This window comes from Phoxinus phoxinus, assembly GCF_949152265.1.
Source record: "Phoxinus phoxinus genome assembly, chromosome: 2".
Classification (NCBI taxonomy): domain Eukaryota; kingdom Metazoa; phylum Chordata; class Actinopteri; order Cypriniformes; family Leuciscidae; genus Phoxinus; species Phoxinus phoxinus.
The window spans coordinates 46,990,000-47,017,499 of NC_136877.1; the positions used below are offsets into that span (position 1 = coordinate 46,990,000).

At 38.9% G+C, this 27,500-nt stretch overlaps 3 protein-coding genes across 4 annotated transcripts in view; all 3 read left to right on the forward strand.

The window, feature by feature from the left end:
* wrap53 (WD repeat containing, antisense to TP53) overlaps positions 1-7,948 on the forward strand; it is an 18,822-nt gene extending 10,874 nt beyond the window's left edge. Inside the window, exons 7-11 of one of the 2 annotated variants that reach the window (XM_079605542.1) lie at positions 1,877-2,100; positions 3,555-3,766; positions 3,885-3,988; positions 4,089-4,232; positions 6,512-7,867. In XM_079605542.1, coding sequence (XP_079461668.1) covers positions 1,877-2,100; positions 3,555-3,766; positions 3,885-3,988; positions 4,089-4,232; positions 6,512-6,734 — 907 coding nt within the window. In that variant the 3' untranslated portion in view covers positions 6,735-7,867. Of the gene's footprint in view, positions 1-1,876; positions 2,101-3,554; positions 3,767-3,884; positions 3,989-4,088; positions 4,233-6,511 lie in introns of both variants that reach the window. The other variant, XM_079605541.1, reaches the window with a different exon arrangement.
* A 4,157-nt stretch (positions 7,949-12,105) lies between these two features.
* LOC306984126 (uncharacterized protein) lies at positions 12,106-20,991 on the forward strand. The gene is made up of 5 exons (XM_079585187.1): positions 12,106-12,386; positions 15,182-15,427; positions 17,339-17,466; positions 17,728-17,797; positions 19,524-20,991. The coding sequence occupies exons 1-5, from the start codon at positions 12,174-12,176 to the stop codon at positions 19,668-19,670; spliced, it is 804 nt and encodes a 267-aa protein (XP_079441313.1). The 5' UTR covers positions 12,106-12,173; the 3' UTR covers positions 19,671-20,991.
* A 1,908-nt stretch (positions 20,992-22,899) lies between these two features.
* The window catches only part of efnb3b (ephrin-B3b), a 93,279-nt gene continuing 88,678 nt past the window's right edge, over positions 22,900-27,500 (forward strand). Inside the window, exon 1 of the mRNA XM_079591573.1 lies at positions 22,900-23,937. Coding sequence (XP_079447699.1) covers positions 23,789-23,937 — 149 coding nt within the window. The 5' untranslated portion in view covers positions 22,900-23,788. The remainder of the gene's footprint in view (positions 23,938-27,500) is intronic.

Here is a 27,500-nt window from a genome sequence, read left to right on the forward strand (position 1 = left end):
CTTTTAAACTGTTGCCCTCCTGTTGAGACGAACGTCGGATCTGTACTTAAGGGAATGGTTCTCCGAAAAAAAAAAAATTCTGACATCATTTATTCTTGTCATTCCAATCCAAACCCATATGGCATTAATTTGTCAAAAGCATAGTAAAGCACATCTTTAAAAATTCACTTACAAACCAATCTGCGTTCTGTTGGTCAGCACAGTGAATTTGCATAACCAGCTTAAAGGGGGTCATGACATGGATTTAACATTTTTATTTCTTATTTTAAAGGTGTCCTATTATGCTTTTTCACTTTTTCAACTTTTAGTTAGTCTGTAATGTTGCTGTTTGAGCATAACAAAGATTGACAGGGCAAGTTTATTTACAGGTGAAACTCGAAAAAATTTTATATTGTGCAAAAGTTCAGTATTTATTTCAGTAATTCAACTTAAAAGGTGAAACTAAAATATTATATAGACTCATTACATGCAAAGTGAGATATTTCAAGTCTTTATTTGCTATAATTTTAATGATTTTGGCTTACAGCTTATGAAAACCTTTTCACAATTTTCTAATTTTGAATTTGGGGTTTTCATACGTTTTCAATTGAACGCTCTGAAGGGAGGGTGGGATCTCATGCTTTCAAAGCTAGCTTGCTATTGCTAGCCTGCCTTTAAAGTCGGCATGAAATCAAAATTGACCCTATTTACTTTGTTAGCGGATATTACTAGTCTTGTGTGAACAATTAATCCGTGCAAGTTAATACACTGAAAAAAATTGTTTGCCGAAGTTATCTTTAATCAAAGTTTGAAAAGTTACTTCCGGGTCTGGAATGGCTCTTTTTCTGATGACATAGGCTTGACGGCTTGGGTTGGTTAATCGCTTAACCACTCCCCTCGAACCGTTACTCTGCTATGGGCGAGAGATGGAGAGGAGGAGCGCTGAAGTAAAACCCTGCCCTCTGATCAATATTCCCTTTCACTCGGAAATGCGTCACAACACTGGAGAAAAGTCCTTTGCAACTTCCGGTTCACGTGGACTTTAAGCTCTGAAACTTGCAGGATTTTTGAATGGTACAAAGACCTCTTATATGTCAAAAAAATTAAGGCAAATTTATTTCTCATGTCATGAAGCCTTTAAACATTAGCAAAACCTGTGTGGGAAACTTTTTCGCACTAATGCTGAAACTCCCCATCGGATTCCTATTACAATAACTGGATTTCGTCTGAAAGTTCATCGAGCAATGGCAGATATATCCGCGCCTTAAGAGTGTGATCAAAATATCCATGTGACTCACTGATCATTTTAAAGTGCTTTAATCGAATTTGGTGAAAAACAATCTGACAATTTAGCAGTTTTACATTAAAATCATAGCCTTCGCTCGTAATCATGTATTTAATCCCCACATGACCAGGTTTCCATGCAATAACGTGCCTTGTTTCGCCATGAACATCCTGAAGTGCAGAGATGGTTTATACAAAAAATTTTTTTTAAATGTTCTGAAATCCTTAATTAATGTAATAAAATGTTTTAGTCTATATATACTTGTGTGTATATATATATATATATATATATATATATATATATATATATATATAGTTTGTACTGTCCCCTATCAATGCCAAGGGATTGCCTAGGGGTTTTCCAATCCTTTGGAGGGCACGTACTCATATGCCCAACTTCTTTCATCTAGCGGCAGTCGTCATCTTTCACTTCAGATAGTCTTAGCTCTTCATTTGTTAGATTCTCTATTGTGAATGGGTCTTTTGTGTTGCCGGTTTGGATGAAAGCCAGACTGATTATTAAGTCTGATGTTGTTGTTTTGAAAAAAAGTTAGGGTTTTGCAGTGTATTTCTATAACATGCAGTGTATTTTTTTGTTTCCCTCTTTTTACAGCATTGCCAGCAGTAGCCGGGACAACCCAGTCCACATATGGGACGCGTTTTACGGGGACGTCCGTGCATCTTTTCGACCCTACAACCACCTGGATGAGCTGACCGCGGCCCATTCCCTGTGTTTCTCTCCCGACGGCTCTCAGCTCTACTGCGGCTTTGATAAAATCATCAGGATCTTCTACACCGACCGTCCCGGGAGAGACTGCGAGGAGAGGCCCACCATGGGTGAGGGTCCCTCTTGTAGAGAAATAACCGCTACATCAATCACTCACTCTTCAAACGGTTTTTAATCGGGGTCATTACGGCGGCTGTCTGGCTTGCATGGGTGTGCAATGCCTGTAATCCCATTTCATTTCTTTTTGTTTGTTTGGGTGGATTCATTCCAAGCGCATTCATGGCGGGAAACACATATTTGGCTTGATTAAGCTGACATGGCATGCATGGCTCTCATCTAGACAGTGGCTGTGGATATAATTATCTTAGCATGTTTGTGGTGTCTGACTCATTCACGTTGTTTCAACACTGCTATTGTAATTATTGGTCTGGATGTAACACAAAAGATCTTTGTTCAGACTGATGAGTGTTTGAAATATGCCGGCCTATTATATTATTATATTATAGTAAAATGGATAATATAGTTCCATCTTTATACTCTGATTGGATGAGCCACAAGTAGCTGATATACGTACACTACTGTTCAATAGTTCAGGGTAACATTTATAGTTTTGCAATTATTAGAATGATTTCTGAAGGATCATGTGACACTGAAGACTGGAGTAATGGAGGAATAAATTACATTTTAAAATGCAATGAAATAGACAACAGTTATTTTAAATTATTTAATTGTAAATTAACTTCGTTACCGACCTCAAACTTTTGAACAGAAGTGTACACCTGTGACGGCACATCAAATGAACACTATATTTATGCGGAAAGTTGCAATGTTGTTTGACTCCCTTAAGCCAGTAAAATCAGCTTCTCGTTAGACCCCTTAAAGCGATAGTTCACCCAAAAAGTACAATTCTGTCATTAATTTCTCATCCTCATGTCGTTCCAAAACCCAGATGACTTTCGTTCATCTTCGGAACACAAATAAAGATCTTTTCCCGTGTTACGCTTCACGTTTGAGCTTCAGCAAGAACCAATGAGGTTCATTCTCGTGCCAGCGGTTTGTTCTCGCACATCAAGCAGGTTCGGTTGAGCTTCTGTTTATTTTTGCTGATCAAAGTTTATATGTGAATAGAAACCTAAATTAAATCTGTTCATCATATGAAGCGATTGATAATCTTCTTTAAAAAATTTACTAAATGCTAAATGTTTTACGATCTCTTTATGAACTTTTTGAAGCGTCAAAGTGTCAGTTGTGTATCTGTCAATGGAGGGATAGATAGTTTTCAGATTTCATTAAATAGCTCTTCATTTGTGTTCCGAAGATGTACGAAAGTCTTACGGGTGTTGAACGACATGAGGCTGAGTAATTAATGACAGAATTTTAATTTTTGGGGCGAACTATCCCTTTAATAACAAGTTCTTTCTCATCTGGACTTATACGCCCCTCTGTATATTCTCATTACTCCATGAATCTTTTTCGTTCTCTAATACGAAACCAAACTAAATACAAAATAACTTTTGTTCCTGTTTTTCTTTCCCCTCATTTCATTCATCCCTCATCTTTCAAGTGAAGAAACAGGGTCAGACTGGCATTATCTCCTGTATCGCCTTCAGTCCGTGCCAGTCCATGTACGCCTTAGGGTCATATTCTCGTTCGACCGGCCTTTACTCTTGTGATGATGGATCTCTGCTGGCTCTTCTGCCCACTCGACACCACGGAGGCCTTACACACCTGCTGTTCTCACCCAATGGCTACCACCTGTACACGGGCGGCCGCAAGGTCAGTGGGTATTCCTGTTCCTCACAGCTTCGGTTTTCGGATATCAGATGCATCAGCCAATCAGAAGCACTGCTATTTGCTTGTATGTTTTGAATTGTCTTGCTAATACTGCCTTTAGGACTCAGAGATCCTGTGCTGGGACGTGAGAGATCCAGGACAGGTTCTGTTCTCCTTGCACAGGAACGTCAATACCAACCAGCGCATCTACTTTGACATGGACCAGTAAGATCAAGATTTACAACCTGCCTAAAAACTCAACCATAGCAATTAGACCCGTTTATGTTCTGCTCATGTTATGTTGATATTTGTGTGTCTGAGTTAGATCTGGACGATATCTGCTGAGCGGGGACACCGATGGTGTGGTGTCAGTGTGGGACACCCTCACAGCGCCACCTGATGGGAATGAGGAGACACTACAGCCAATGCTGCAGATGCAGGCGCACACAGATTGTGCTAACGGCATCAGGTACAAGTAGAAAAGGCATGACAATCACTTTGAATTTGACTCAAATTTAAACCTTATTTGCAGATTTTAAAGAAATAATGCTTTGTAAATTTTCGCTTTAAGGAATAGATTGTGATCTCTTTATCTTTTTATTGTGCCGCTTTAATTTTCCTAATTTTAAGAGTACTCAAAGGTTACATTTGTGCCAGACTTTCCCTATATTAGGTTTGTCCCCAACCCTGCCTTCTCTAGAATACATTTATTACAATCAGGGAAACTATAACTTGCACTTTTTCTTAAGAACTTAGAAAGCATATTATCAATTAATGTGATATTTATGAACTACTGTTCAAAAGTCAGTGTGATTAATTTTATTTATTTATGTTTTCGAAAGAAGTCGCTTTATGCTCAGCAAGGCTGCATTTATTTAATCAAAAAATACAATTAAAACAGTAATAGTATGAAATAATATTGCAATTTAAAATTGTTTTCTATTTTAATGTATTTTAAAATGTAATTTATTCCTCTGAAAGCTGAATTTTCAGCATCATTATTCCAGTCACATGATCCGTCAGAAATTATTATAATAAGCTGATTTGCTGCTCAAGAAACATCTATTATTATTACTAATGTTGAAAACAGTTGTTTAATATTTTGGTTGAAACCGTGATACATGTTTTCAGGATTCTTTGCCAAACAGAAAGTTGAATATAAAGAACGACATTTATTTGAAATAGATTTTTTTTTGGTAACAATGTAAGATTCACTTTTGATCAATGCAATAGATGTTTCTGAATCAAAGTATTAATTTTCAAAGTATTCATTTCTATAAGTATTTTTTTAACAATCTTACTGACCTCAAAATTTGAATGATAGTGTATATCTAATTTGTGCATGTATGTGTTTTTAAACAAATACATTTTTCAAGATGTGCCCCTAATTGAAGAATGACTTTTTAAAGGAAAAGACTAAACATAAATGGAATCAGTACATAAAATGGTTAATATCAAAGATGAATGATAAACAGCGAGTGCTTTTTGCCATCGCTGCTATTTATCTGCAGTGCAAGCGCTGGTCTGTCCAGGTTCACGAAACCATTCAGGCTCGGAGTCAGCGCTTTATGCTGACCGCTAAAATAACTCTGCTGCGTCTGAAAACTCAGGCAGTGATTTGTTGCTTTGCTGCCTTATAGGCAGTGACGAAGGTTCCTCACGAAACTGATTTCGAACAGACTTCTTCTGAGCAAGAGTAACGGTTTAATGATCTACAGAAAAATAGAGCGAGCTCTGGTGAATATTTAATTACTACAATAGTAATTTCTCCCTAGAAATTACATCAGAAGTGGAAAACGTTTACATTTACCCACAAACTGACCAGCAAACACACCTTTCAGATGCCATCTTTATTTTATTGCTCATCTCTCACAAATTGGAAAGCATAGGATTGTGGGATATCAAAGGCAGTGAAGGATACATCTATGCTGCCTTCAAAAATCGATCAGATGAAGGTTTCTCAGGAGACGGGAAGTGAAACTAAGATTGGATTCGGACGGGTCTTGATGCCTTCCTCCCTCCGAAGCCAGCATTTTTAAGATTTCAGATGCCTATGAATTTCGACTGCAGGACCCATTTCAACCACTAGCTGTCAATATTACATAGTAGGGGTGTAGCGATACCCTCATGTCACGATTCGATATATATCACGATACTGAACTCACGATACGATATTATTGTGATACAAGACATATGGTAAAAGGATAACAAAAAAATGGACTGTTGATTAAAATGCTAAATTTGATATTACATTGTGTGTGTAAATGAATATGCTTGGACTCGGTGCTAGAAACCCAATGCACAGGACAATAGAGACACCAGAATAACAATATTCATGATTCTGAAGCAGAAAATATTGAATTATTTTAGACGAATATGCTCATACTCACTGGCTAGATATATTTAAATAATGTAGGCCACTTTTTACTGGTAACATAAAACATTTGGCATTATCAGGACTCACAAATATTCCCCCATTGCATTATTTTTATATATATATAGTAGTTTAATGTAGTACTGACCCTGAAAACTTGATTTTTTTCCTCACACAAAATGTTATTTTGGGTGAACTATACACAATACATATTGTCACTATCCACGATACATATTGTTGCATTTTTGTATTACGATTTATTGTGACCCGATATATTGTTACACCCCTATTACATAGTGCACGTTTAATCTGCTAAATAAATCAATTTAAATGACTAAATATTGCTAACTTGTTTTACTCTCTCATTTCTACAGTGTGCACCCTTTCATGCCATTGGTGGCTTCGTCCAGTGGTCAGCGCAAGTTCTGTTGGCCGTCTGACAGCGGGGACTCGGGGTCGGATTCAGACGAGGGAAATGTGCTGCCACCAAATGACGTCCGACAGGACAACGCTCTGGTGCTGTGGTGGGCCGGCCCGTTGGGCCCAACCAATGAGAGTGTGCAGGAGGAGGAGCCAGCAGTCATTGAAATTCATTGAGTTTTGATTGTAAAACTGCACACCAAACGGACCCACAATCTACTGCCAAACCCATCGTACTGATTGTTTAGGTGACGAGTTGTAAGACTGTAATTCTGCATTCATTTTAATTGTTGAATAGTCCTTTTTTTAAATCCTCCGGCCTTTTTGCATGCCGCTAGGTTCAATCGGTGAATGTCTAAAAGTCAAGACGAACCAAAATCCGTTGAATTTAAACTGGTTCTGACAACAAATTATGATTTAGATGACCTGGAAACACCTCTGAAATATGAATAATTCATTCATAGTTTTCATTTTGTTTGGATGGCTCCTTAAATTGATGTTTATGTTGCGTTGTCTAGCACTGCGCCAGGATCTGTCGCTGCTGGAGTGAGATGCCTCTCAGGTTTACCATTTAGCTGCACAGCCTTTTCCGATTTGCATTGGGTTTGTTTTCCCTTCACCGTGTAGAACCTGTTTTCAGGAAACACGTTGAGCCTTGTCCGGGACTTTCAGTGAAGACTGAACAGTTATTTCAGGAGCAGGTTTAATCCATGCAAGAGATGATTTTGACACAGGGAAGGCCTGTGTATGATGGACTGAGACATTATATAATGTTAAATGTGTTCTAGAGCTACAGTGGGCAGCTGTGAATATATTTTTGTAAGCCTGTAATCTGCTTTATTGTGTGTGAATGTGGTTGGTTTCCTGCCTCTCAATGGGTCTCATTGCTTTAGCTGAGGCTGCACATTCCCTTTTATAATAACCCGTGTTTGTTTGTTTGTGTGTGTGCGCGCGAGAGAGTCTTTTCATATTGTAATGTTAGCTGTCGTCTTGACACAGTGGTGTGCATTTTTACAAATGTACACTTTTACCTTGTGTGTATGTTCTGTTATTTACTCTTTAAAGCAGTGGGTTTGAATGTTTCAGGCTTGCCAAACATGCTCTAGTCAGCGTGCTGAATATCATATTACATCCACTGCTGAAAGCTTCAGTTTTTTTTGTACAAATGTGTTACACAAACCCTTTTATTTTGTACAGTTGTCCTGGATTGTAAGCCACCTCATTCAGGTCTGCTTGTGGCTCTTCCTGCTCAGAGGAACCGTTTGCTACAGGTAGACCGCAGTGGCTAAGATTAATAAACATGTTTACATAAAAAATATCACTGTCTTTCTGTGTTTGCAAAGGTAAGTTGCTATTGCTCATGCTCAAAGTATTAAACTTCATGGGCGCTTAACTTCTCCCGTCCAGCATTTGTTCTATGATATCATGCAATCATAGGCCCAATTCATTAAAGTTTTCTCAAGAAAACAGTTGTTTAATATTGTCTGCTGTTTTTTTTACAGCAGTGTATTAAAACAATACAGATACATTTTATAAGGCATTTAAAAACAAACTATAAAATGTATCTACAATTTTTTTTTTTTTAAATCTCAAAATTTTAATTTAAGATTAATGTTATCTTAAGAAAAAAAGATAACATTAATCTTATTCATGGTAAAATGGCAGATCTTTTCTTCCATATTTTTACCTAAAATCTGAGTTTAATGGATTATCGAGAAAAAATAAATGTAGTGTGGTTTATATTGGATGTGAGTGTTGGATTCAAAAAATAATGTGAGCTTGCAGTCAAGGGGTCATTAAGTGGACTAAGTTATTGGAGACGTCCCAAAAGATGTCACCAAATAAGTAATTTTCACTGGACAAGTTAAGACATTTTAATTAAACGGAACACAATCAAATCGGTAATGTCAATAATTGTATTGCTTAAAACTCATCTTTGATCACCAGAATTATACATATTTAAACGTTTTTTTTCCCTGTAAAAAAATTATTCTTCATTTCTTTAAATAGCTTGAATGTAATTATACACCCTTGCTTCATTTAGGTTACACGTATCTGCTAAAATATGCTAATTTGCCCCGCCTCCAGTCACTCACAGCAGCTCAGAGATCCACTCGTTCAACTTACTGAGGTAAACACTGCACAATGGTATCACTCTTTACAAAGTCGGACACATTACGGTAATTAATATGACCACCGCTCCTTTTCTTGACTATGTAATCAAACAGCTAATAATGTGTTGCTAATATTACACAAACCATGTTCCCGTTCGCCATCTCAGAGTCAAACAGCTGCCTTCTGAAAATCATCATAAACGCTTTGAACAACTCTTAGTTATGAACTATCATTTTGAACTTATAGTTTATCATAATATAGGCTACATCATACACCTGCTATGTTGCTAAATCTACCCGATTTTTCAACAAATCAACAGAAATATAGGCAAAATGAATTTACACATGGTTTGCCTTAAAGCATAGGCTATTAAAAACACCACATAGACATAAACAACATTAAAAACTTGATTTTCACCACAGGGGGACTTTAATACTTTTTTTAGTTAGAAAAAAAAAGTAGTTAAGAGCTGTAGCTATTTTTATTCCAGCCCAAGATTTGCGTTTTCACCTGGTAAATAAAACAAGGGAACACCATGCAAACATACGCCAAAACATTTAGAACTACATATTATCTAAAGCAACTTACTAAATGTTCTTTAGCTGTGTCTGCAACTGAAGATTAGTAAGGATGTTGCTGTTCACACACCATGTGGGTGTGAGGAGAACAGCTGAAGTTATTTGCCCTGCTTGAGGAGTTGAAGGTGTGACATTCAGCATTGACTGACTGCACGTAGGATCGTGTCTGTCTGAGAAAAGGTCTGACTTAGTGGATGTTCAGCTGGGTGAATCTGGTTCATATGTGGGCGCAAATGGCAGGAAGTTGTCAAGTGTGACTAGAAGGTTTTTTTTTTTTGCTCTCTGTGTGGGTGAAAAGAGTTGAGAATGAAGAGGTCTTGGCAAAGTTGTTTCCTCACTGGGATGAACTGAGGTTTTTTGATCAATTCTGCTTCAGATGATGACCTTTCATCCAGGCATTAATGCTTGCCAGACATGCTGTGATTCATGAGGATACCTGTTTTTTAGAGGGATGAAATAAAAATAATTAGTTGAGTATCTTCATAAGAACGATGTAAGAGGTGATGAATACTGATTTGATGTAAAGGGAGAATAAAAGCGGTCTATGTACTGAGCCCTGTGGCACTCCAGTGGGTATTTACTGTGGGGACAGCTAGCATCATGGCAGCAACTTTTGCATGGGCAAGCATCATATTGTATTTAGAAAATGTAAACATCTGTTGTTGTTTTCTATTTTAATTTAATTTAAAATATGTAATTGTATGTTTTATTTTTGGGATTTATTTTTGATTTGATTCATTGTTTTAGAATATCTCTGATGTAACAGAGATATTCTAAAACAATAAATCAAATCAAAATTCCTGTATGTTTTGATTTCAAAATATCTGCGAGGTTTCATTTTGAGTATTATATTCCATTTTAGGCTCTTTGTATTGCACAAAATGTGACCAACAAATGAGCATGAACCCTGAAGCAAAACATTTCAAATGACTAGCGCAGTGGGAGGCTGCTCATAAAACACTTCCACACAATCAAACGCACACACACACACACACACACACACACACACACGCTGGCAGGCATCTTGTCTGAAATCTCTTGGATCAAATCATTCTTGAATGCTAAGCAGCGCAGTCTGTTGTTTTGTTGTCCATGTTGCTAAGCGACCATCAGCAAGTCAAAGGCTGAGAGAAAAGACAAATCCCGAAAGAGAATGAGACGTGGTGGAGGGCAGGAAATTGTGAGTTTTTAAGAACCAATCTCTGGTGCTTCTGTGGACCAAGGTTCAGTGTTTGTGGAGGCAAAATGTGGGACACAAGGTCTCTCGAGAAGATGGTGAACAGGACGAGTTTGAGCACACAGAGAGTGCTCCACACACACATTCTGGGTGAGTTTAGCCTTAATACCACACAAACATCCTCTCTCTTCAAGCCTTCATTAGCGCATACCAGGTCACATATAGGTTCCTCTCCACTAGTGTAATCTGAATTCATGCCGAAGGGCAGAACAGAACATTCTCTGCCTAAGACAACCAGAGTAAAACTCACAGCAATCAGTGCCATCATCAACCTCCACACGTCCAGCCTAATGACTCTGGCATTTACTACCGCAGTGTCTGCTACTGGACTTTTGTCCAACAAACAGAGAGATGTAGGAAGAGGGGTCACAAATTATTATACAAAAGTTCATCCACAAAAAGAATGAATGTATTTGAGAGAAACAAAAAAAATATACCTGCTTAAAAGTTGCTCTTTCAGAACTCAGGTATATTTCACACAAAGTCTTAAAGGGATAGTTCCCCAAATAATCATAATTTACTCACTCTCATGTTGGTCCAAACCTGTATTACTTTCAACAAAGTCATTGACAGTATTTTACTTTTTGGGTGAACTAACTATTTATGTTTCATGTGTATAATGAGATGAGACACCTGACACAAATGCAAATCCAAAGTGTGGACATATACAAGAAACAGAAATACAGGAACGAAGGTCGTAACAATCCAAAGGACTGTTACGAACTGCGTTTCTTGTATTTGTTCTATTGCGCTTTCTTTCTCTCCCTTTTCTTCCTTGTTCTGTCTGATTTCTGATTTTTGTCCTATGACGGTGCATACGATCGTCATTGGTTGTCGAGTCGAGGCGTGGATTTGCAACGGTTGCTTTGCTGTGGACAGCTTCTAGCGTCAACGTAGGGCTGTAAACGATTAATCGCGATTCATCGAATCCAAAATAAAAGTTTGTGTTTACATAATATAGGTGTGTGTATTGTGTAATTATTTTGTATACATAAATACACACACATGCATGTATATATTTGAGAAATATTTGCATTTATATACTGCATATATATTTTTATATGATTTATATTGTATATAAATATAACTATTTTATATATAAATAACACATTTTTCTTAAATTTTTCGGCATGTTTACACACTGCCTCTTTTGTCCGTCAAAATAAACTTTGGATAGGGATACATTTTCTGCGTTTCTCGCATTCGTAGCAAGCATTTCGAGAGGTGATTTGAACATTCAGAGCCACTGAATGACAAATAAAACAACTGTTGACATTAAGAATAGAACTGTAAATGAATGTGGACAACATTTCTCAAATACTTAAGGATTGGAAGAATTTAATCAGAGATATTTGGAAAAAGCTCTTTACATTACAGCATCTTGGCGAATCTGAGCACAGTTTGAGATGTTTCTCTTCTGAAACTCTAGAAAGAGTCATGTGGCTCTTTTTCCACAGGAGGAACATGTGGAAAGACTTAAACCAAAGTTTTCATTTGCTCTCTCTATTAAGTGATAAACGAGTGAGATACTAGAGATAACATTTATGTTTTTTCTTTCCTATGTGCGTCTGAGACACTTCCTTATGAGGCATACATAAGAGATCTTCCGTTTATAATACATATTTAAAAGCCATATTTAATTTCTATACGATTGTAATCTGCCACCTGTTGCAACCACTGACTCTCATGCTAAAAGCACTTCTTCTTCCAGACTTAGGAGAACGGTTGTGTCCGTGGTCTTCTCCCAATGCTAGAACCGACAACCACCTAAAATTGGCTCCAAACTTGGTCAATTCACGACCTGTGATTGGCCGGGAACAGCCTGACGCCCCCGTCGTGGAGGAATTTAAGCAGTTGGCAGAGGAGGAGAAACGTGCTGCCCTTAAACTCCAAGAGGAGGTGAATATTTGTAATCCTCAAGTGAACCATGTCGAAAAAGTAATTAATACAGACATATTAGACTGTAACATTGTCTCCTGGAATCCAGAAAGCCATATTTCAGTCTCCAGGGAAGCAGTCAGGAGAGATTTTATTAGGACTTGATTAAAACTTTCTGATAAAAAGACTCGGCTTTCTAATTCAACTTCATTCCCCCTGTCCAACAGCAGCATAATCCTCGCTGCGTCCGAGTGTCAGATTTAACGAATGATCCGGTTTCGACTCCAACGCCAGTAGCAGTCAAATCTTCGCCATTGTGTCAGAGAAATGAGAAGAGCTTTTGTAATAGGGTGTAATTGCTTGTGTAATTGCTCTCCAGGGAAAGCAAGCCGCAGCCAAACCCAAAGATGACTCTCCTCTTCATAAGCCCAGTACAGTTGCCCTGCCAACACTGATCATCCATCCATTTCTTCCTCTCCCTCCCTAACTCCTGTCTCCTTGTGTTCTCTCTACCTCTCAATCTCCTGCTTTTCTCATTCACACCAACACCTTCATCATCTGTCCTTCATCCTTCTCTGTCCTCCTCATCCGTCCTCTTTATAGGGGATTATCACGCTTCCGGGTTTCATGGGCGGGATTTTTCAACTTTGTGCATGTCTACTTCCGGCACAGTTCAACAACGAAGGCTAGATGTCACTGCTCTGTTCCACTTTGTAAATCGAACAAACATCGCCAACCCTACTTAAGTTTTCACAGATTCCTGACTGAACTGAGTCTTGTTCATAAAAACTCTGAGGATTGTTGTTCATTCTAGCAAAAGGGGCACTCGTATGCTGACGTTAGCTTGCTGACATCGACAGAGGCTAACGTTCTTTCTATCAGAATACAAATGAAATGGGTGAATTGACTCAGCCTCATTTAAAGGTGAATAATCTTACTTTAGTTGGGTTTAACATCTTTCTCTTTTTTCATACAGATTACATAAACAGAAGAATATTTGATTTAGTTTTTAATTAGATCATTTAAAAGTACACACACTCTAAAAAATGCTGGGTTGTTTCAACCCAATTTTGGGTAAAATATGGACAAACCCATACATTACATTTTTAACCCAAAGTTTGGGTTTGTCCATATTTTACCCAAAATTGGGTTGAAACAACCCAGCATTTTTTAGAGTGCACTTAAATGATTATAAAGATATATAGCACACCCTGTTTATTTTCTTTATTTTACAAAAGTACAATGTTTTTTTTCGCTTGTAAGTGGACTAGGGGTGTAACGGTACACAAAAATCACGGTTCGGTACGTACCTCGGTTTTAAAGTCACGGTTCGGTTTATTTTCGGTACAGTAAGGGAAAGAAATGCAAACATTAAACTGCAGGTTGTTTATTACTATAAACTTTTTTTTAACAGTTTGTTTACACTTTTTTTAAACACTTTTTAATAAAATATAATAACATATATATAAAATAAAAAAAGAATAAGAAATAAAATACTGCTGCAAAGTTCTCCACTAAATAAAATACTCTCAGTCTCAAACCAATATCACATAATAAAATATAATGAAAAATATAAATAAAAAACTATGATTACAGTGCAGCATTACCAATCCCAGCTTGTAGGCCTGCTCATATTTAAAAATTAAGGCTGGGAATCGATAAAAAAATGAACTAATTAATTGCACAATTTGCTGTTATAAATTGCAATTCCTCAAATATATATAACTATACCAGCTCAGCAAATAGAAGTGTACTACTGAGAAATTTCACCTTATTTGAGCGGACTTTGCTTTTCCAGTGCGTGATCGGTACATGATTGGAGTGTTTGGGCCGTTAACGACAGAGCAGAACGCGCAGCGCAAACACGGACTCGAACATTGAGCAGAGAGCGCAGCGGGCCGACACACACACACACACACACACACACACACACACACACACACACGGAACGGAGAGTGCGGCGGCGCACGCAGAGCGGAAAAGCTTTTTTTCGCCCTGCAGTCTATTTCATTGGTTTAGGTTACAGTGACGACGGGTAAAATACTGGTAAAACTTTAGAATCAGCTGCAGGGCGGGATTTGCGCTGAACGCGGAGACTTCCGCCACTTAATATGTTCGTGTGGAAACACGAAAATGTACCTATGTTCCGCACACAAAATATTGCATTCAGTCATTCGGTACACACGTGCACCGAACCGAAAGCCCTGTACCGAAACGGTCCGGTACGAATACACGTACCGTTACACCCCTAAAGTGGACACATAAAAAGTAGACATTTAACAGTTTATTTTCTGTATTTTATTTATTTGTATTTCTTAAGTCTGTATGACCATAAATGGCGGAGTATTTTAAGTCTATTTTGCGGTTATGTGAAAAAAATCGAGCAAAACGCGCCGGTGCGTTTGCCGACCCCAGAGGGTTTAAACACCTCAGAACCATACAAACATCTGAGCTGATGCCAAACTGACGTTAGCATAAGCTAACCTACCTAGCTAATGTTATGTTATGTGTAATGTATGTAGCTAGTAGCCACTCAACTTTGTAGTCGTAGATGAAGTTCTCGAAAAAGAAACTGTATCCCTTGTCCAATTTGGAGCGGGCTGTGATGGAGTGTTGTTCAGTTAGTCGATGTACGTCAGAAAAAGTTATTTTGGGTCAATTTACCAGGGATTCAGTATAAGTAAACTTAGGGTGGTCCATCATGGGTTCGCCTGAGTGATTCACCGGAAGTGGCAGCGCACAAAGATCACTGAATGCGGAAGTAATACGTATCAGTGTGATAATGGCCTATTTCCTCTCTTTCACGTCTCCCCCAGAGTCTGCAGGCCGGGTTTCGGGAGGCCCTGCGAGCGAGGGACAGGCTGGAGGCTGAGATGCGGCGAGAGCTTCAGGTCGAGCTTCAGGCCCGGTTCAGGGCTCGTTGTGAAGGCCTGAAGGCTCAGATGGAGGAAGAGAAGGTCCGGGCCGTAGGGGACGCCTGTGGGACGCTGCGAGAACAGCTGAACAAAGAGGCAGAGGAGACCAGAGAGACAATAATACAAACCGTACGAGAAGAGACTCAGGTGTGTGTGTGTTTATCTTGATCTTTATTATCGGATGCTCAATAATAAGCCAAATAACTCTACAGTACATTGTGGTAAAGTAACTAACGTCTTGTTTGGTATGTTAACATAACATGTCAAAAAAAATTTGGGGCAATAAAAAGCTGCAGTCGTGACGACAAAACACGGAAGACTAATTCGTCCCTCAAGATTTTCCTGTGGGTTTTTATAATGGGGTTTTTAAATAATAAGTAAAATAAGGTCTGTAGTAAACGTACAAAAGAAAATTATTGGACAATAATGTCCGGCTGACTATATTATCATGCAGTAACGCAGCTACTAATAAATATGTGGACATGAAATACTGATTTGAGTTTAAATAAGTGTTGAATTTTACCTGTGTATCACCTCTAAGCTTCCACTAAGCAAATTTTTTTTTTTTTGTCTAATAATTTTTTAATTACAGTCCTCAAAATTGGTTTAGCAACAAGATGAAACCTGTAGCAAACTTATATTAAATTGAGACGCATGGTGCCAGTTGCATCAAACAGACTATGAGCTAATCACAGAACATTTTACAGAGCTAATATTAAAGGGTAAGATTAAACAATTTCTGAAATTGTATGACCTCTCAGAGAAGTAGGTAAAGCTAAAGATAACTGCAAAACGTCATACTTAACCAAAAAACTGTAGTAGTCATAAACAATACACAATTCCAAATTAAATCTACTTTTAATTATTATAAATGGCTCTGTTAGGGTTGGTAGAGTATAATCCAATCAGAAGCATGACAGGAGAAACGACAGAGATAGAGTAAACACTAGGAACAAAGAATAACTACACACTTTCAACATAACGTTAACACAGAACAAGGAACTGAGAAAAAAGGGCTAATTCCTGCTACAGACTGTGTGATTTGGGCAATCCTATAATATAATTTCAGATCACACTGTACAACATGGATCTAATAAACATGGGTACGGCATGTATGAGGATGCATGGTGATGACACCTATTGAATCGTAGGCTACGACGCAAGTTAGTATAGAAGAATAAGACGTCATCAGCATGTGCTAGTGGTGAACAAATAGAGCAAGATGAATCACATTTTGGCAATTGTGGTTTTTATGTGCGCTGAAAAAAGAGGAGAATATGGACGCGGTCATGTCTAGGGAAAAGAGGCCAACTTAGCATGCCAATCTTGTAAATGGAGATTGAGGAAAATAGTTTTGAGTTTTAGCGCATGTTGCGTTGATCAATACTCCATTTCATGTTGCATTTTCATGAATGCAATTTTGCATTGGCTAGTCATCTGATGTAGGTCGTAGCAGCAAACACACGGTTGAGACGATCATGCTAAATTACTGACACTGTCAGAAAATGATCGCAGGCTATCTTTGGTCGCAAGACCGCAGCCGTCTTTGAACCTCTCTCGCTCTACGACGTAGATCCACCGTTCAGGAGCCGCGACAGAAATCAAGCGCCGCGATAGGTCATCTTTCATTGGACCGCCCAAGTGTGCAGGGCGTTAAATACACAAGGAAAAATAATCAACAGAACAGGGAACAGGTGTGTAACTTAATGAGAAACCATGGAAACAAACAAGGAACTAGAGCTCAGGAAAACGGGAACAGGGAAAACCGAACTAAAACACAATTAAACCAAACGAGCCTTACAGACAAGACAACAAATAGCTGTTAATTTCCATCAGGTTCTCTTGTAGTCAAATCAGACAAATCAATACGATTTATTTAATAATTTGCTTCCATTAACAACTGATTATGATGCAGTTCCTGATTAACGGACTAACTGCTGATTGATGTACTAATATATGCGGCATTAGTTAAAGAAACAAAACCTGCACAGTTTGACCAATCAGAATAGCGTATTTCATAGCGAGTCATTCTGCTCATTGGCTTCCTCTGTGTGTCAGGAGTGTGTGAGGAGGTGTGTGCAGGACGCAGAGACGAGTGTTCGTGAGGAGTGTGACATGAAAGCAGAAAGAGAGAAACGGGTCCTACAGGACACACATGAAGAAGAGATATCTGAGCTACAAAACAGGCAATAACACACACACGAAGCTCTCCCCGGCTCAGCCCAGATCCCTGTTGTGATGCATCTCAGCCATTCTCTTTCTCCTTCCCACCTTTTGTACATTTCATCAGTTTCTCTCTTTGTATCTTTCTGCCTTCTCCCTTTTCTACAGGAACCCTAGAATTTATAGATTTTGTTTCTGTCATCATCAACACTGCCTCTCCTCTCTTTTTTTCTTTCTCTTCCTTGTAATAATGTTTTGAAGTGGTGCGTGTGTGTGTGTTGCAGGCTCCAGCAGCTGCGAGACAGTCTGGATCAGGCCTGCAGGGAGAGCATTCAGTATGAAGCAGAGTTTAAGGTCAGCCCCTGTAATGAGGTCATCATGAATAAATGAGCAGCTCTAAAACGGGACCTGCTCGAATCCAGCAGCTTCTGCAACAAAACGACAGAAGAACACAACTCTCTCTCTCCTCCCGAGCCAGAACCTCCTCTGACGTTTGGCTCTTGTTTACTCTTTCTCCGCCATTGACAGAATTTTCTGTCATTTATGATCATAGACTGTTTATGACACGAAGCTTCCCTGCCAGTGACGACGGTAGGGGTATAAAACCGCTAAAAAATATCTATATAGTATAAGTGTGTGTAGTATGAATGTAATCCGGATGTACTACATTCGCTATGCTAAAATCACATCCAAAAGAACGCACATCCACAGCAAAATGTTGCTCAAGTCGGGTGCTCAACTAAAAAACAAAATGTGTAAAAAGGGAAAAAGTCGGCTCCGAAAATATGAAAAGTTTAATAGACTCACACACAGGTGGTAACGTTTCGAGCACGTAGGCTCTTCGTCAGACAATTAAAAGTTAAACACACCACGCCTATACTCACAGGTGACACCCACCCCCCACCCCCCCAAAAAAATTATTATAATATTAATAATCATATTAATAATACAAATAATACCAATATCACCCAAAAGAACAAAGGCACAGGAAAAATAATACATACTAAATGTGAACGTCAAATTTAACTACATTTATATAAATTTATATAGTGATACCTGCATACACACAAAATACTGAATCAACAGCAAATGATCTGCCACTATCATGTGACCTACAGCGTCAGTTGCGTCGCTTCACTCACTGCCATTCATAAATTCTCTCCTGTGGCCTCATGGGATAGTAAAGTCTCCATCGTATGCACACTTCAGAATCCCACCAGGATCCCACCTACTAGGTCATCCAGGTACTTTTTTTCCTACTCTTTTATCTGTACTGTGGATTCAGACATACTTCTTTAGTCACATACTGTTTTTTGCCTGCTATATAGTAGGGAAGTATGCAAAGTTTTTTTTTTCAGTTGAGACGCTTCGTTGCTATGATACAGAATATCCCTTGGTCGGTGTGGTATTAGTCCCGCCCCTCCTACACTGTGATTGGTCGGTTGGATAAAAAGACAGTGATGAGCGCTGCGTTTTACCCAAAGTTGAACATTCTTCAACTCTCTGCGACCGGTAAAAAACGGCGAACGCTCATCGCTTCAGCATGAAAAAGACGCTCAGTGCCTCGTTACGCTCATGGCGTTTTACAAACGCGGTGCTCCCATTGAAAACAATAGAAAAAACACGCCAGCTGCGTGAAAAACGCTTTGGTGGACACACAGCCTTACATTCCCATGAGGCCACGGGAGAGGATTTATGAATGACAGTGAGTGAAGCGACGCAACTGACGCTCTAGGTCACATGATAAATGTAGAACGTCCAGATTACATTCATAGTATTTAGAACATACATTTTTTTAACGGTTGCGAAGTAAGTAGTACTTACTCAGACAGTACGTGATTTCAGATGTAGCGTGGAGCGGTTACTTACACATTACTAGAGCTCCCTCACTAATTTCAGAAGGAATCGGGTCTGGTTCCTCCCTCCATCCCTGTCTTAATAAAAAACAGTGTTGACTTTTGACCTTTGGCTTGAGGACGTTTCCATCTTTGGTGATTGTTGAGAATGCACCTGTTTAACTAACTGCATCTGTCTAACTGGATCTGAATCCGCATGTCATGGGCCTCTGTTCCTCCTTCAGAAGGTGCAGGCGAGCTACAGGCGGTTTGTGGACCTGACTGACTCCTCCCTGCACTCGGATTACCTGTTAAAGCTGCGCAGACTGGGGAGAGAGCCAGGACTCATGGACACTGCGACACAGACCGATGAGATCCCCCCTCAACTGTGATCTTCTCACAGTCACACCACAGTGTCTGTCTGGGTATTTAAAGGGACGGTATAATGCCCTTTTCACAAGATGTAAAATAAGTCTCTGATGTCTCCAGAGTGTGTGTGTGAAGTTTTAGCTCAAAATACCCCACAGATATTTTTATATAGCATGTTAAAATTGTCACTTTTTGAGGGTGAGCAAAAAAAAAAGCATAGTTTTTTGTGTCTGTCACTTTAAATGCAAATGAGCTGCTGCTCCCGGCACAGGGGGCGGAGCTACAAGAGCTTGTGTCCTTTTACCTCATACACACATGCACTGAAAATTTCAAAAACTTTTAGCCTTTTATGTTCAAACCGTCAGACAATGATGGAGAGACTCAAGAAGTGACAACATGTAGAAGCAACAGGACATTTCTGAATGGTTAGTTGATGAATTTATGTAGCTTATGTGTAGTTATCTTCTAGTCATTGATTATCATATTCTGTCATGATAATTTATAAATCGTGTTCAGGGGGCGGGGTTTATGTCAATGTTAGGGTTGGTGATGTCACTAACCCGGGAGGAATGTTGTGCCGTTTGTTGTAGTCCTTAAAAAACGATTTCTTTAAAAGTAAATATCTCCCTTTGCTTTGAACTTTGAGCGTCGTGACTTTGCAGATGTTGTTTATTCTCAAACAGCAACATTACACACTAACTAAAGTTAGAAAAGTGAAATCATAATCAACCACCCCTTTAACTGTGTCCTGCAGTGAGACACTAATATTAAATAAATAAATAAAATTCCATGTACTTTTGAAAATGAAATACAAACATTTTCATATATTATATAATATTTTGAAAAAGTGAGCACATTCTCTGTTGACCTAACAGGTTTATCAGATCAAATATTGATATAATTATTCATATTTAATACTCTAATTAGTCTTTTTTTTACATTATAGTGTGATTGACACTACTGATTAACAACATATTAAATATGTAATAATTTCCTGGAGCAGCTTACATTGTTAGTGTTAGTCCTATTTGAATTATATTAACATACAATGTGACTAATCTTACTCACTGAATCCAAATGACGTAATATTTTAACTCGTAATTGTTGCTTAATTGCCTTTTAACATTTTTTTTTCTATGAAATATGCTCAACTATTACAGGAAATAAACTACAATATAAAACATATTGTTGCTAACTGTTGCTATACGCCAAGAAAATCTAAAACAAATGTATCCTTTTTACTAGACGTTAAAATGCCTGTTATTTGTCAAATGTCATATATTAATGCCATTTAAAGTCTTTTGATTAAAGGTAATGGCACTAAAATAAAAATGAAATTGATGGATTGATCGATTTTTATTGTTGTACTAACATTACATCAAATTTATGTGTCTGTCCAAAGGTGTGTCTTGATTTGCAGTGTGTGAGTGGACTGCAGTATCGTTCCTTGGCCACTGGGTGTCAGTGTAGGCAAGGCTTTAGTCCCCCGTTCACACGCCTCGGGTCCCATCAGCGGCGCTTAATTCCTAGTACACTTCTTAATTGTTGTTTTCAGATGTAATAGACAGGCATACAAACACAGTTAATTGCTGCTTTTTCACATACGCAGGATGCTGAAAATCATTCCAGTTTCAATTGGACGGTAGAGATATTTATTAAACAAGCTCTTTATCGGATGCATATCTTCCTAAGCTTGTCATTAGTGTCGTTACCACCAGCATGAAATGTTATTACATGCACCGTTACCAGCGAGTGCACCGGGGGCGCTGTGGCTCCGTAAGCCGTCGCTTGTGAATGCACAGCGATGATCGGTGTGTGTGATCGGCTGATTCACGATCATCATACCAAACGGAAAAGAAGCAGTCACAAAATGTATAGGTGCTCAGAGACTATTATTATTATTTATTTATGGATGTCGAGAATCCTTTACGTGAGCATTGGGAAATATGTTTGCATGCATGGTATATGGATGTGTTCCTGGCTGATGTGATTTAATAGCACCTCTACATGCGGAAAAAACAAATCCCCCAAAGAAAAATCCGCTCTGTTAGCGCGCACTCCAGCCGGAAGATGGGATTTTTCTTATTCGAGCGCGCGCACCCAACCTCCCCAACCTATCCCCCCCAAACCCCCCTCCCACCCTTCTATGGCAAGCCACTTGCACTTTTATTCATTCTCAGGTTATGAATTCCTGATATCATGAACTAGATTTCTACTAGTAAAAATGGCAATTACATTTCAACTAATAAAAATTTTAATTTTTTTTATCAACAATGACGTCATCACTCGCAGAAATACTTAAAATTCATGATAACAAGAATTACATTTCATCACTATAGGCCTAATTCTTGATATCTGTAATTATATTTTTACTACGGTAGTTATATGTCACCATAGGCTGGCCATTCAAATTCAATTGTTGATATTAAGAATTGATTTCTTAAATAGCCTACCAATATCACATTTCAGAAATACAATTCTTAGTAAAAAAAAATAAAAAAAAACATAATTTCTTATATCAATAAGTATGTGGTTACTAGTGCAGATGTTTGTTCTTGCGATCAACAGTTGAATTGCTATACCAGTAAAACATTTATATATATATGGCCTATATATATATATATATATATCTCAATAATTCAATTGTCATGATAATGTTCATTTCTGATATCACGAATGTGATTGTTACTAGTAAGAAATCCATTTTAAATATATGAAATTACTCTGCTAATTACTGATATCAGAAATGCATTTTCAAAGGTATAACAAAGGTAAGATATTAAAAATACATTTAGAGGGATCAAGAATGACCATTTTTCGCCAAATATCAGGAATTTATATTTTTTACTAGTAGCATGTAACTATTGATATCTAAAATTATGATTTTTACAATAAAAATTGTTTTTGTGTGAAACTGGAATTTCAACTAGTAATAAATTATTATTTTATATCAACAATTTAATTTTAATGACAGTATCGTTTAATTAGTGAAAATACAATATATTTTTAGTTCTTGATATCAAGAATTCGCATTTCCGTGAGAATTAACATTTTTACTAGTAGACATATAATTCCTGATATCACGAATTAGCATTTTAACTAGTGAAAATTGAATTGTTGATATCATCAAGAAGAATTCATATCCTGGGGATGAATAAAAGTCAAAACGGCTTGCCATACTCGCTCTATCTCTCTCTCGCGCGCGCTCTCTCTCTCTCTTTCTTTCTCAAACAACTCAGTCTGTCAGTGTGCGCCGAGCGTTAGGAACAAGTCTCACTAGTCGGATTTGCAGCCAGTGAGAGAGACACATCGAGAGAATCCAAGCAGGACAGACGAGAAAGGAACTATCTAATGACTTGCCACATCCGAGCACATTCTCAAATACCCTGCTACCGAAACCCATAATTAAGGATTGCAACATTTTTTTCCTCCCTGGAAAATCTGGCAATAATTTTGTCAGTCTCGACACATTTGTAAATTGGTTTTCATGCTTGCTTTTAATTTGCATTAAATAGTTTGGCTATATTCCCTCCCCCCGTTAATTATCTGGATTGCAACATTTCATTTGTGTGTATGCGGAATTACTGGAATCTCAGAGGCAAGCAGGAAAATCCAGTAGGAGAACTAGAGGTGAGGAAGACAAGCAGCGAGATCTGTCCAGCATCAACATGTTCTTCTGAAGAGGAGAGGAAAAGCTCACTCCAAACCATCATCCATCTATCATCACATTCCCGTCCTAATTCGTCGGGGAAACAGAATGAAGTGGGAGTGAAAGGGAATAGGAAAGATTGGTCCAGCCTAAACGCCTTGGGGAAAAAATAAGCATTAGGAATTTTTGGGAAAGTAAACTCTTTGCAAGGAAAACGGCAGCAAAACGGCTGTGGGAATTGAATCGCGCAGGAGTTTTGTCCACGAGCTACTTTTCCCTAAAGACGATTTTTTTTTAAATGTGTGTGTGGGAAATCTCTGCTTAAATCCACTTAGACTGCACCTTTGTTTAATCTAATCTCCCGTGTTTAGCAGATATCCATGCAGGCTCCCCAAACACGTTGTTCCTGAATCACACTGACGGATTCACCTGAACGCTTTGTTCCGAGTCCAGAGATCTCCATCCTCTGGGAGAGTATCCCACACAGATTTGATGGGAGTAAATAGAAGGAATTCGGGATTTCAAATGGCGAGTCGAGGCTGTGAAAATGGATTGGGAATTCTGCTGATATTCTTAGTGGATTTACTCGGGATCACAGCGACCAACATGGAGCCCATCTACTGGAATTCCTTGAACAAAAGGTAAGAGCCGCAACTAAAGGCATTGGGCACGGCGTTTATTCCCGTTTATTTAAGAAGAGCTTTGCGCTGGAGACGCTCAAAACGCCTCGTGTTTTCGCACAAATCGTTGAAGGACGGCTTTGAAATGTCTCTCACATGGGGAAAGAAAGCTGTTAAGCGCTATTACACCGACAAGACCCTTAGTGGATAATCACGAGTCTGCAGAAGTTACGAGCATCAATGTCGCCAGACTAATAAATGCCACATTTCATCGACGGTGTGCGTTGAGGAATTTTACGACAGTAGCCGCCGCTGTTTATTATTTCACTGCCTCTCCTTCAGATACGCTCCAGTTCCATTGGCATGAGTTTTAGTTGCTCAACACCAAGCATTTTTCCGCCTAAACAATGTAACCTTTGTGGAAATGTTCTTGCTGAACTTGTGAGAACGTGTAGACATCCTCGAGACTATTTTTAGTCACCAACTTCTCTTCATGTCATTAGAGCATGTTCAACAAAATATGTTCTGGCAAGGTGGTAAACTTTCACTTTTCGTGACCCCTATTTACACCAGCTGCGTAAAATATAAAACAATGCATCTGCACTTTTATTTAGCCTATAGTTGTCAACGCCGTGTAAACTCGAACTTTAACGTTTGAGCCTACAATTGAAAAATGTAAACTGGTGGACTATTTAGCAACTTCTCTGCTGTCAGGACAGTTAAAACAAAAGGAGGTGTCAGTTTTCACTCTTAGTCGACACCTTCCAGTGGACTAGTTAGCGTTGAGACACCTGAAGCGAAAAGTTTTACACGCTAGTGTTAACTTCAGATGGTCAATCAGTCCCGTTTCGCACTGCAAAATTTATTACTCCAGTCACGGAGGTGACACGGTTTTCCATGCCGCAGGAAGGAATAGTGGGCAATTTACGACTCGATTTCTCGTAGTATGTATCGGTAAATAAGGGGGAGGTTTCCGCAACCCAGCAACTGTGAATTCATTTAGTGGTGAGCCAAAGAAACCAATGCAAACTGCGTGTCCGGCACATAAACGACGATTTATGGCTGAGCAGACCCCTTTCTTTCTTTCGCCCTTCTGTCATTACTGGGCTTGTTTAAATGGACACCCGGCGTCGTGGGAGCACTTGTGTGCCCGGTCTAAATCGGTATGTGGGTTATGAGGGGCTATTAGTGGTGCCACGAGCTCTTGAAAGACGAATAGGTTTTTAATGCGTCCATGTGGCGCATATACCGGGCTCTGCGCTTCAACAGATGCTGCTGGGGGGTGGAGGGGGTTATTCTGTCCCAGTGGCCGTTGGCAGACGCTCTTAATGAGGGTTCTTGTCGGTGTTGCTTGTGTTAATCTTCCAGGGGTTTGTGGGACCTCATTTGAAGCGGGTGCGCGCGCAGGTGGGGGGTCTGTGAACGCGCGTTTTCTGCTTGACCTTTACCTGGGAGTGAGACGCAACACCTCTGATAATCGTTTTTAACCAATTCACCCAAATGTAATCGATGTAAGTTGATTTAAAGCATCAACAGTGGGTGCTGGTTTTCTCACGGCTTTATTTGCACTTTACATGTTCTGAATTCGCTTCATTTCACTGTGGAAAGGCTCACATTTTAGGGAAATGGCATTTTGCTAAAAGTGTAGCTACATTTCAGGCTGTGTTTTGTCATAGTTGATGTAAGTAGGCTATGTAGCCTATTACTAATAGATTGAAATGTTTTTTCCCCCTGCTATGCCATTTGTTGCCTAATGCATAATGATAGCAAATGTAAAATAATGACAATGCACAAACACTTTTATTTAACTTTAATTAAATCAGAAATGTATTTTCTGATATTCCATTGAATTGGCAAATGAAGCAGCGGCTCATGTTGTAAATCTCAAATTAGCCAAATATCTGCAGATTAATCTATAATCCTAATATTTAGGCTAATTAATCTGAAATCCTACATATTAACTCTTTCCCCTGCGACTGATGGAAATTTTCATCTTCATGAGACAACGCTTTCCCGCCATTGATGGAAATTTCCGGCTTTCCATGTTTTCACTGTTACACGCTAGGGGGCGCTATGACACATCTTACTGAAAGACGACTGAATCTCCTGATCAAAAGACATGTGAAGAAGAAGCAGAAACAAGCGATATCATATGTAATCATTGGCATATGTAAAATAGCACGATCCTAAACATTAAAAAGCATATAAATCAAAACTGCCTAATGTTACCGAATGAAATGTCGACCCAGGACGAGGTATAGGACTGCAAGATCTCCTCCATCTGTTTTTATTTTCATCCTGAATCTGATCCAGATCCCAGTCTTTGAAAAAAATTCGTTTTCTCAATTTTTTGCCCAAAATGTTGCTTTTTTTAATGAAACTTACCCGCATTCAGGTGTTAAACCTGTTTTTTGTTTAAAAACAGATGCTCTGTTCTTTCTGTAGGCTATTGCATGTTCTGATATAACAAAATATAATGGGGGATATGAACATTTTGAGAAAATGATCAAAAATGCTTCCGGTGATTTGCAACTTTTAAGAAAACACTGGTGGAGAAAGAGTTAAGCACTATAAATGACATATTAAGTTATGGCCTTGTTTATCTGTAATAGTCACTCTCATTGTGTTTACCTGGTAGCATGAACACTAATGTAACGTGTGTTTTCTTTACGTACACACAAACACTACGCAGTGTGAATTTCTCTGCTCACGCCGATGCAAACTCACAAGACATCTGCACCGTGTGGTTTTGCTCCAGGCTCCAGGAGTCTGCACTGTTCGCACTAAAAGTAGCAGTACGAAGGTTACGTTGTTGGCAGTGCTGTATGTTTAATAGGGATCAGTGAACCTGTGCTTTTGAAGACGAGCGCCTGCACCTGTAGAATGTTTTATTCACATTTATCTATATCCATCACGTCTGTCCTCCGTCTCGGCCGCTCACGCCGGCGCTGCCACTCTCCTCCACATGCCAAATTACAAACATGTGTAGCTTTCAGAGGAACGAATGAAAGCGCCGAGAAGGGATGGGAGGAAAGAGGGAGCGAGAGACGAGGGAGGAACAGCAGGGCGCATCCTTAAATGTACAGAAATCAATATCTTCTAAGCCATGAATGTCAGTTTGAGTTAGGCTTAAGAAAATGCAAGCCCGGCACTAAGATCACCTTGAAATTGTCTGCTTCGGGGGGGAAATCTATAAAGCAAAAAAATTGTGTTTGTTCATGGACACTTTAATGTAATTTCGGTATGTATATTTAATTAAGTGTGCGTAGATGAAAAAATGTCGTCTTTTTTTTGGTGTTTCTCGGTGAGCCAGCATGTCTGGGAAGCGTCCTTCACCTTCTGACATTCACACCCCCTGATACATTGTTTACACACAAGAAAGACAAAGTGTGTTTGTGTGTCCTTGGTTCCCGGCGCTCTCTGGATGAGCAAACACATCTCTGGCTGACTGATGTTCTGGGGCGGTCAGTTAGGGCCGTGTAACTCCTGCAATCGGCCATGTTAAGACGCTGGTTGGGTTATTGGATCCCGAATGGTTAGTAACGGTTCAGAAGGTTTCTGTGTTCAATCACGGTGCGTTTCGG